The 11,178-nt window shown below is 34.1% G+C and overlaps 2 protein-coding genes across 2 annotated transcripts; one reads left to right on the forward strand and one right to left on the reverse strand.

Moving 5' to 3' along the window:
- The first annotated feature begins 3,042 nt into the window (after positions 1 to 3,042).
- On the forward strand, positions 3,043 to 5,501 carry LOC129237099 (uncharacterized). The gene is made up of 4 exons (XM_054871525.1): positions 3,043 to 3,867; positions 3,931 to 4,647; positions 4,703 to 5,170; positions 5,231 to 5,501. The coding sequence occupies exons 1-4, from the start codon at positions 3,379 to 3,381 to the stop codon at positions 5,369 to 5,371; spliced, it is 1,815 nt and encodes a 604-aa protein (XP_054727500.1). The 5' UTR covers positions 3,043 to 3,378; the 3' UTR covers positions 5,372 to 5,501.
- Positions 5,502 to 6,978: 1,477 nt separating this feature from the next.
- LOC129237100 (testis-expressed protein 10) lies at positions 6,979 to 10,255 on the reverse strand. Its single transcript, XM_054871526.1, has 2 exons — positions 9,019 to 10,255; positions 6,979 to 8,486 (listed from the first exon to the last, which is right to left on the reverse strand). Exons 1-2 carry the CDS (start codon positions 10,190 to 10,192, stop codon positions 7,714 to 7,716), a joined length of 1,947 nt encoding a protein of 648 aa, XP_054727501.1. The 5' UTR covers positions 10,193 to 10,255; the 3' UTR covers positions 6,979 to 7,713.
- Between the last annotated feature and the right edge of the window lie 923 nt (positions 10,256 to 11,178).

The raw sequence follows: 11,178 nt of genomic DNA on the forward strand, positions 1-11,178 counted from the left end.
GTATATTTCGTTCAGTTGAGCACTACCTTATCCTATGGATGCACAAGCAATCAATAGTAACTTGTCGTCCGAATTTGCCATAAGTTTAGTTCTTCGGCCTCCACAAGAGTTGTTTCACATGGTTATTAACTGTACTAACGGGCCCTTTCAGACTAAATGTTACAGGAAGTTCTTAATAACTAAGTACAAAAAGTTTAACTATGAATAATAGGAAGGAACCCATCAGCATTATCAGCACATCAGCACATCAGAAATATTGGCAAAATCAAGATCTAGTGTTCTAAAGATTTTAATAATTTCGTTAATTGCTTAGTATGGAGCCAAACTAAAAATAATCAGATTGAACTGTTACAACATAAAAGGGGTAAATAGAAGGTAGATTAAAGCAAACTTTTTTAATTTTTGGAAATATGAATTAAATTTGCTGCTGTTATAAAAAAATGATAACACACAAGATAAAATAATTGACCGGACTTTAATTTCATACGATGCAATTAGAGAAGATCGCAGAATTTATATGAACGTGCTCCAACGGTCAATGATCGGGATGCAAATAAAAATGTTGTACGCAAATACTATGGGGTACTGGAGATCTGGTTCAATTTATGATCCGTTCTGTTTGTTGTAGTTTACGTTATTAATTTAACAGCAAAGCTTTTGGCAACTGGTAGCACTGACAAGTGAGTGTATCCATAAACATGTTGAGTTATATGAAATAAACCTGAAAACATATTTTTTCGAGATAAATATCGTGTTGAATGAATAAAATCTATATAAAATATACCACCATACAGGCTGGGTTCGGGCTGTAATAATTACGGCAGTGCTACTTTTTATGAGATACAAACGTCAAGTGACCTGTCAATAAAATCCTGACAATCTGTGGTCATCATTAGCTAATCAAGCGGAGGTGAAATGGAGTAGGTAAGTAAGTAACAGGGGCGCAGGACTGTAGTTATTGAGTACAGAGTAGATTTTTTATTAGAAAAAAAGAAGTTTTATAGCAGGGCTACCAACACCCATAATAATCATGCGGATTGTTTCTGTGGGAGTTCATCGAGATACTGAGCTAGATAACCTAAAAAATCCCCAAAAAATAATTTAACAGTTCATATATGGCAGATTAGCTGTAAAATTGACAACCAGCTGTAAAAACTGTTTTGGAAGGTTTTTCTTCATATAAATTGATTTAGTGGTATATTTTAGTATGTTTTGCTTGTTTAATTATTACTAACGATATAAAGAAAAGACAAAGAGAAGCAATAGTTAGACATTTGACCATTACTGGTGCCCTTAGCGTACTCGCAGGAAGCAGCCGATAATTGTTCATTGTTAACTTACTTAAGTACAGTGCTGCTGCCATTGATACATTTACATCCACAAGTTTACCCTTCCCTCTTTTATATGATGCAAACGAAGAAAGTACAAATAAAAACGCATAAATTGCTTATTTTTTATAATTAAAATAAATTTTACAAATTAACTGGTCGGGAATATTTCTGTATAATACATAAAACCTCATAGAAATTAATTTTAATATTTACTATTTCAAATGCACTACATATATAAATTTAAGCCATACATAATATAATAAAATTAACTGTTGGAGTTTTTATTTGTTTTTGTTAAATAATCAAAATAAAATTTTTTTAACCTAATAGGTATAAATAAAATCTCTTAATGAATCAAAATGTTGGTGCTAATAAAATATCAGTGAAAGCAAGAAAATAAGTAAAAACCATACACTTTGCTGGAAATGAAATATATATTTCGATTCAGAAGAAAAGAGCAGTTAAGTTTAGAATACTTAATTTGAATATAGCACCTAGTTATAGGCTGAGATGGAGTATAAAGTCACGCGTATCCTCCTCTAAATTTGATACAAGTAAGCATACCCCTCACCAGTTATTCAGGCATTTACAAGACGCAGCATTCTATTTTCGAGTTTTTGTAGTTGGCATGAGTGCTGATTTGTGTTTTTGTGTAAGTTCGTGGTGGAGATTGCAAAGCGTGCAAAGAATAACACGACAACTAGCAGTTGTTCATCTAATGCATGTAAAGACAAACAATTTTTGAAGGGCTCGAGGGGCTCGCGCCACAAACGGCTGTGATTACGGCGAGTCTGTACCATTTACTGCCAAAAAGGGCTGGCTATCTTCATTGACCCCAAACATGGATTTCTCAATGGCAACAATACTCATTATTTTAAAGGAACTTGTAGCGAAATATAATATATATGAAACAATTTTACTCATACATTCCTGTGTATTATTCAATTTATTTTTTAAATATCTGGCACCCCTATTTAGAAGGTAGTAGACTCGATTTTTACAAAAAATCCCAACTCCTCAGAGGTTTCTTTAATTATGGACAGTTTACGACATAAATAAGTAGTTGTTAAACTCTTTTCCTCGAGGAAGCATTTCTAAATGTTAACAAAATGTGTATTTTTTTATAACTTTCAACAATGATGCCATCTCGGAAGAAATATTTGTTGGGTATTCTTTAAACAAAAATTTCGAAATTTATACATACAATAAAAATAAACACAATCAGTTTGAAATATACAAATGAGGGGAAAATTGCAAATTTAAGATTTAAAAGAAATTATCAAGCAGTGAAAGCAAAAATAATGAAGACGTGAAACATAATTATATATATGAAAAATGTATATTATTAGTAACAAAAATAAATTTACAAAACAACAAAGAGTATAAGATAAAGTAAAATAAAAATGTTTGTTAACAAATATAACATTTAATACTTGCAAAATAAAAAATAGTTAACAGATGTATTTTAGTAAAATATCACAAATTAAAGTGTTTAAAATTCAAATTCAATTTAATTATCTACGTTTTAGAGTACAAAATATTTAAAGTTTTAATACTTTAATGTTTACTTCACTTTAACACGATGCTTCTAAAAAACTGAATACAACTCAGCTGATTTGCAGCCAATCAAAAAGGGTTCGTTTGTTTACAGCCACTCTTTCTTGTGGCATCTCTCCACGTTTTATGGAACGTGCCGCTACATATATTACCCCAAAGTACGAAATATAATAACATTCACACCATAAAAAGATTATTTACTTTTGTTTTATTATTAATCTTTGTACTAAAATACAAAGACTCATCCTGAATATTTTATTGAATTTTCTATCCTAAACTAGAAAAACTTCGACTTTTTGTGTCTAAGGAACATAAACAAAACAAAATAACTATAGGTACGAATAAGATATGGCAGCATTGTCGAGCACGTTGTGTTAAAATTGAAAACAAAATATTTATTCAAAATATAATTTCAAATAATTATCCTACCATTGCACGGGAACGAGAGTAACTTAAACCGCAGAAAAAGGTGTTCCGCATATCCTCTAATATGATGAAAGATGAAGAATTGGATCAAAAGCCTCCGGTCATAGCAAAGAAAGCTGGCCCCAAGCGCTATTTTCAGTCACCTGTTTCTGAAGATGAGGTGAAACCAATTAAATTGAAAAGTGTTAGCCAGCAGAATTTCTCCGGTGAAATCATAAAGGTTGAGCAAGATAAGCAGCTTCCATTTAGGAAAGCTTATCTGCGCAAAGCTAGAGTTCCAAACCAATCTAAAAAGAATGTTTCAGATTTGAAAGCAAGGGTAAAAATTCCGAAAGATCGTCTTGAAAAATACTCTAACGGAGAAAAGGTCAATTCGAAAGGCGTGAAAACAACGTTTTTTAAGAACAAATTAAAGCGTAAAGAAGTTTATTTGGAATATGCAACAGAACAAGCAGCACGCACTGAAATATTACTTACGGAGCAACAAGGTTTCATTGAGCCAGAAGAAGAAGAGATCACAGCACAGTACAGGCAGGAAGAAATTGCACAAAATGTAAGTAGTTAAATATTTAGTGATATGGTGGTTATATGAACAATTTTTGCTTTTATTCTTCAGGTTGATATTCTTGCTGCATCGAAGCATTTTAAGTTAAATCTTGATTTCGGTCCTTATTCTATGCGTTACACTAAAAATGGCCGTCATTTGCTTCTTGGTGGACGCCGCGGACATGTTGCAGCTTTTGACTGGGTAACAAAAAAACTACTTTGTGAAATGAATGTTATGGAGGAAGTCGTGGATGTCTCGTGGTTGCATGTGCACACCATGTTTGCATGTGCACAAAAAGATTTCGTTTACATTTACGACAATCAAGGCACAGAACTGCATTGCGTGAAACGTCTATATCGAGTCAACCGTATGGAGTTCTTGCCTTACCATTTTCTACTCGCAACTGGCAATAAAGATGGTTATGCATCTTGGTTAGATGTATCTATTGGCGAGTTAGTAAGCAATTTCGACACAAAACTTGGGGCCATACGTTTAATGCGTCAAAATCCTGGAAATGGTGTAATGTGTATTGGCGGAGCAAAAGGTGTAGTGTCAATGTGGTCACCAAAAGTTCGTGAACCACTTGCTAAATTGTTATGTCACTCCACACCTATGAGTGCTTTGACTGTCGACCCAAAAGGACAATATATGGTTACGGCAGGTCAGGATCGAATGGTTAAAGTTTGGGATATACGTGCTTTAAAAGGGCCTTTGGCGAGCTATAGATTAAGGTTACCAGCTAATCAAGTTGAAGTGTCACAACGCGGAACTTTGGCTTATTCACAGGTAAAAACAAAAAGAGAAAAAGTTCATAACAGTTTTTTAATCATAATTTTTTAAGGGTACATATTGTGAAATTCAGTCGAATTTGTTATTGGGCAAAAAGGCGGAAACGCCGTACCTACGCCAGACTTGTGATGCTTTTGTGCATGGAATGCGTTTCTGTCCATATGAAGATGTTCTTGGTATATCTACTGCTAAAGGATTTCAGTCACTACTTGTTCCGGGTTCTGGTGAGCCAAATTACGACGCATTAGAAGACAATCCTTATCAGACCAAGTCACAACGTCGTGAACATGAAGTTCATGCACTTTTGGAGAAAATACCGCCAGAGTTGATTACATTAGATCCAAATGAAATTGCCGCTGTAGATGTGCCCACATTACAAGAAAAAGTTGATGCGAAGCGAGCACTATTCCATTTGAAACCACCAAAAATAGACTTCAAATCAAGGCATAAAATGAAGGGTCGTGGAGGAAGTGCAAAAGCCTCACGCAACAAGCAAATTGTTAAGGACCTCAAACGAAAAGTATGTTATGGGTATTAAATGTTTAATGAATGGTTATACAACTTTCGATATATTTTACAGGAGTTTATTGAAGATATTAAAAAATCAAAGCGAAGCATCCTCGAGCAGAAGCCAAACGACGCATCTGATTTTATACCGCTTGAAACAAGTGAACCAAAAGTACTTGATCGATTTAAGCCTAAAACCGCAAGGAAAAAGTGATAATTTAAAATAAGTCACTTGGGATTGATCTAAGCTGTAAAAATTGGAGATAAATTTAAGACAAAATAAATAATATGAACGTAAAAATTGCATCACTTCAACTTATCGTGTGTATAGAAACGCGAATATCCAGCAATATACGCAACAGTTGTTGTTATAGGGGATCCATTTCAATATTTGCCCCTACTAAGGCAAATGGATACACGGCAGGCAATGGCAAACCTCCGAGTGTATTTCTGCCATGAAAAAGCTCCTCATAAAAATATCTGCCGTTCGGAGTCGGCTTGAAACTGTAGGTCCCTCCATTTGTGGAACAACATCAAGACGTAGGAGGAGGAGCTCGGCCAAACACCTAACAGAAGTGTACGCGCCAATTATTTATTTTATTTTTTTTTTAAGGCAAAAATTTTATCTACAATAATAAGTCGAGCATTAGTTTTTTTACTATTTATATACAGTGCATATTTATATGTACTTCATTCAAGTATTTATTTTATTTTGGGTTGTGCGAAGTGTATTAATACATTTTGTTGTTGTGAAAAAATATTGTAAAATTAATGAAATTGAACATTTATCTACAACTGGTAAAATAAAGCCCGAAAATATGTACGCCTGTGTTCGAAATAACAGGAACACGACGAATTACTAAAAAGTGTAAAAAAGGGCACAGGTGCAGAATAGCGATTTCTCACCCCAGAAAAATTAAAAAGTATGCGTGGTCCGCCCTTTTCCTATTTTCAAGGGTATATAACATTTTGTCCAATTACATAATTTTAAATGCCTATATATCGTAAATCATCAGTATTTTGATTTTAACGAAATTAGTGCACAGTCTCTGTACAGGCAATTAAAATTATTTTTAACTGATGTGCATAAGTATATATATATGTATGTATACATATTTAACCCTTAACGGCCGAGAGATTTATTTTGTAATACTCGACCATAAGACGACGGAAAATTAGGTGAAATTCTAAAACGTTTATAAGGGTAAACACTTAAACTAAATATTTAAACTGATTTATTTAGATATGAATTCAATATATTTACTTGATTTATAATTTTATATGATCAACAAACTGTACAAAGTTGCAATATTTGTTAAAGAAAACCACAGCGATGATATATAAATGAAATTGAAACTGAATTCTTTTCATGTCCCCGTATTGGGACCTTTCGTTTTCTATCGCATAAGTACTATGTCCCCGTAGCGTCGCTTTTCGGCCGTTAGGGTTAATATAGATTTATAAAAATGTAACAATTAAAAAGCTGACTTTTTTTATAAAAATTTATCTAGAAAACAAAAATAAAAAGCAAAATTAACCCTCCGTTGGACCACTTTTTTAAAACCTTGGGTTGGACACCCAGATTTGGCCTTTTTTCGTCCAGTTCGCGAATCCTTTTTAAATGGTTATATCCATAAATCGGTAAAAAATTAGATTTTAGGAAGCTACCCGGAAGCTCCGGTAGTTAGCTATAATATAAATATGTGAAATTCACGTCCAAAGCCGAGAGTCTGGCCAGACCCGGGTGCCTAACGGAGGATTAACCCCATTAAAAAAGTGGTTACGCATAAAACAAAACTACTTTTGATTTAAACCATGACATTACATATTTTTCTTAAAAACTTTTGTTTTATTAGAGTTCGGCCGCATGCCTTTTAATCACCTGTCGAATAACACTAATTTCGTTAATTATCGTTTTAGTACATTACGAAATATGGATATTTTAAAGTTTAGATTTTTCACCTTTCCACTCCTCTACATCCTATGTTATTTATTTGCACAAGAAATTTTATATACCTTTAAAATCAGCCCAGAATTACCTTTTCTCTGGAGTGGGGAGTCTGTACCCATTACTTATGCCAAAAAAATTCACTGTGTCTGAGTTGTCTGAATACATATGTTGATTTGATACTAAAGCAACGTATTTTATTTTTACTGATACGTTACTGTACTGACACAGCACTGATGTGCGTAAAAGACATTACTACGAGACCCACATTACTTTCTAACGAGCAACAAACATTACTTTCAAACTCTTATGAGTAGATTTTGCTGTAGTAATTTAAACCTTATTTTCCTTCTTACTTAAGAAGTAACAAGGCTATGTAAGAAGAAACTCTATCCAAAAGAAAGAAGTGAATTGATTATAAATTATTTAGTACTACCAAGCATTTGTACAATGGGTTTGAAATACGATCCGATCTTTTTTTTTGCAAGACTTTGAGGCAACATGCGTGTGCTTCAAATGATTTCTTAGATATATATGTTTGCTTTCTAAGCACTCCATAACAAAATAGTAACCCACACATATACCAATGTATTAATTTGTATTCTTAATCAGGATAGTATATATTTGCAATAGTTTACAATCCGCTTGTCAGTAATGTGTTTATCAATATTTTCATGCAACTGATATTTATATTCCGGTGTAAACTTCTTTTCGGTCCAGTAGAATAAGTTTATTATATGCTTCTTTCCCTCAAATGCATTTTCAGCTCCATAAACTTGAATTTTTTGTAGATTTTCTATAATTAGTTCGATTTTATTCTCAAGTTCGCACAAGACAATTTTGTTTTTTTGTTTGGCTAAAACTGACATAGCAATTAGCGTGGACAATTGAATATTTTGTCTGAGCAAAAGCTGTGGCAGATATTTCAAGAAGCGGTCAAACGCCTCCTCTCCGTAACTCTGCCTTAAATGCGGTGATTGTACGATATCACAAATCAGAGTGAGCACTTCTGTTTCTGAGTTGGATTTGGCAGGAAAGGTATTCTGTAGAAATGTCTCCACGGTACTATTTAACAGCGATTGTGTTAAATTAATATGCAACTTAATAAAATATATATCGTTTTCCAGTAAGCAAATACGCAGGGCCATTATTAGCACATGGTAATCTTGTAAAGGGTGCGTCTTCAGATTTGAAACCACTTCCTCCAGATATTTCAACAATGTGGCAAATTTTTCAGTCGGGCTCTGTAGCGATCTGTGTGATTTGTAAAACTGACACATCAGATATGCTATACATATATTTTGCTCTAAACATAACTGACCGCCGCTTGAGCTAAGAATTTTTAAATGCTTCTTGTAGGTTTTTTTCCTCACTTCTGCATCTGGAAAATATAATAGTGTTTTTAAAACATATTTATTACGTCGTTTTTATTCGCATATACTAGATATAAATTCTCCAATCGATTTTAAACTAACTTCCCGATAAGAATTTGCTACGTGCTTTAGAAAATGTGTAATTATGGCCCGATTTGGCTCATATTCAGGTTAGACAATAACTAACGTGAAACCAACGTATGGAAGCATATACATATACTAGGAGGCGCTAGGATAACGGTATATAGAATGTATTGGCAAGTTCTGTAATTTATTTCCGACTGAATTTCGTTGAATTGTTTTGGAAATTGCATTGAAGTGAATTACAGAATTTGCCCGATAAATAAATAAATTTAGTATTTGACCAATAGAAATACATCTATATGCTCTATAGGCCAAATTGAGTTGTCACCCATGCATGCATGTATGTGGTATATTTTTAAGTTAGAGAGAAGCAATTACTCAGAGTTTGTTTGTACATAAGCAAAACGTTTAAAATCGATTGAAAATGGGGAGCAACAATCACAAAGAGCTACTCACTTGTTTCGTTCTGTTGGTACGGAAATCCTTCAGTTAAAAAGCTGCTATCAAAAATTGCGGCATACTCATCTTGGAACCAAGCACTCAGTAGATAAGTATTTTCTTCCTGCTCATGCAACTCAATTAGCTGCCAAAGATCCTGCAATATTTCTAATACAACTTTCAATGTTTGCGCTGCTTCATTGGTTATTGTTACGCCAGCCCTTAGATCCTGTGGCCGTACTTCAATCCACGAATCGACAAGCAAAGGCAATAAATGATTGATATATTCTCGCAGCCTTTCCTCTTCAGTGACTCCGGTTGGATCAGTACTGTTGCTACTCAACGATGGTCTCAGAAGTGGTAATAAGTCGATTTCATGTGCGGAATTGAGATACGGTCGCTTCAAGGAGTAATGTTGTGGAGCATTTGGATTAAATGTGACTATTTTTGTAAAACTTTTTATAGTTTTCCCATCGTTAGTGTTCAGTTTGTTTTTTGCTAACGTAGCGAGCATTTGTCGCAAACGTTCCAATACTTTGGTCCGCCACTTTATTGTTGTTTGCTTCTGACCTAAACGTACAGTTAGCGTTCTACTAGTGTGATCGCCTTCTTTGCGTACTCGAGAAATCATCTCAAGGAAATTGCGAATGATTTTTACACTATGAGTTACTACCAATTGCGGCACATGTTCCAATAGCAGATCAAGCATAAGTAGAGAGTCTTCTTGTATTGCTTGCTGGATATGCGTCATGGCACATCGTAAATAAGAGGAAATTATATGAAAGAAGGGCACAATTTCTTCCGTAGTCAAAGTTGATAAGAGACATTTCAAAGTTTTAAATGAGTCCCTTCTCGTATCCTTATCTACATCGAGTGATATAGCAGATACGTTTTGAACAAGGCTATTCATATAACCTGTGAGATTTACACGCCTTGCTATGACGGCTTCTCGTAGATTTCGCAGGGCATCATTCCGAACATTTGAACTGTGGTGTTTCAAACGCGAAATAGTTTCTTTTAAATTTAGTTGACGCTCTCCATCATCGAATTGCGATTCCTTCAATTGCTCACGGATGGTAATTTTCCGGACCTTAAACTCGGTTTTGGTAACATTAAGGCCTTTAGGCAATTTAGTTGCTTTTAGTTTGACCTTAGCTTTTTCAGATCGCAGTTTCTTCTTATGGCTCACCATTTTATTCCTCAATATAAAAAACTTGCTTCACAATTCTATTTATCCAAAATCAAAACAAACCTCCACGTTTTTCTGACGTTTTGCCATTTCCAGAGAGGCCATATTATGGGTATTTAAAAAAAATCGTTTTTTTAAGAAACCGAATTATTTATTTCCTACGGTCAATGTTACCCGTGTATGGGCATGTTTGACACATAGTTAAAGCTACTGCTGCATTTATTAAAGTTTTTAGAGGCATGTTGGAAATAAAAAAGAAGTTGTATGTAAAGTCGGTTTACTGACGATAGTTTAACGTGACGTCATAAGAAAATACTGATGGAATGGTTGCATTGTTCAAAAGAAAATTTTCATTTTATTTTATTAATTTAACAATGGAATCGCAATGGAATTGATCAAGTTACATTTACACAAACGTGAAAAATGACGAAACATTTATCAAATTCATGAAAGATGTCTTCAATTTCGATTGTGCATCAGACGTTAATAAGTCAACAACACTAAGAGGCACCCATCATCGATTTGACTTTTTCAAGACACATTACACTCGAAACACTCCCTTTCATTTCCTACTTTTCCTAACATTGTCCTATTCTATCCTCTAAATTAATAATAAAAACATTAAAACAACAGGTATTATTAACAACTAGTCATCACTAATTATAAATTCGGTAAGGATGATGATGATACAATTGGTTTCATTTTAAATTCTTCAAGTAAATCAAATTAATAATCCTTTTAGAGAAATGGTTCATTACCATGCACACAGGAAGAAAGCATACCCAAATACAAATATGTGAATTTATATACATATGCGCATATACATATATATGCTCACTCAAGTAGGATAGAGCCAGATGTCGAACGTTGCCGAACGCGCGGGCCGATTGTGCCTTTTTGTCGTTCGTAACGCGCTCTCGCTTGCAGTTCAAGCAATGTAACGCCACATTTTTTGATGCGTGCAGCCGGCTATATCGAATTATAAGATA

Source organism: Anastrepha obliqua, chromosome 2 (genome assembly GCF_027943255.1).
Source record: "Anastrepha obliqua isolate idAnaObli1 chromosome 2, idAnaObli1_1.0, whole genome shotgun sequence".
NCBI lineage: Eukaryota > Metazoa > Arthropoda > Insecta > Diptera > Tephritidae > Anastrepha > Anastrepha obliqua.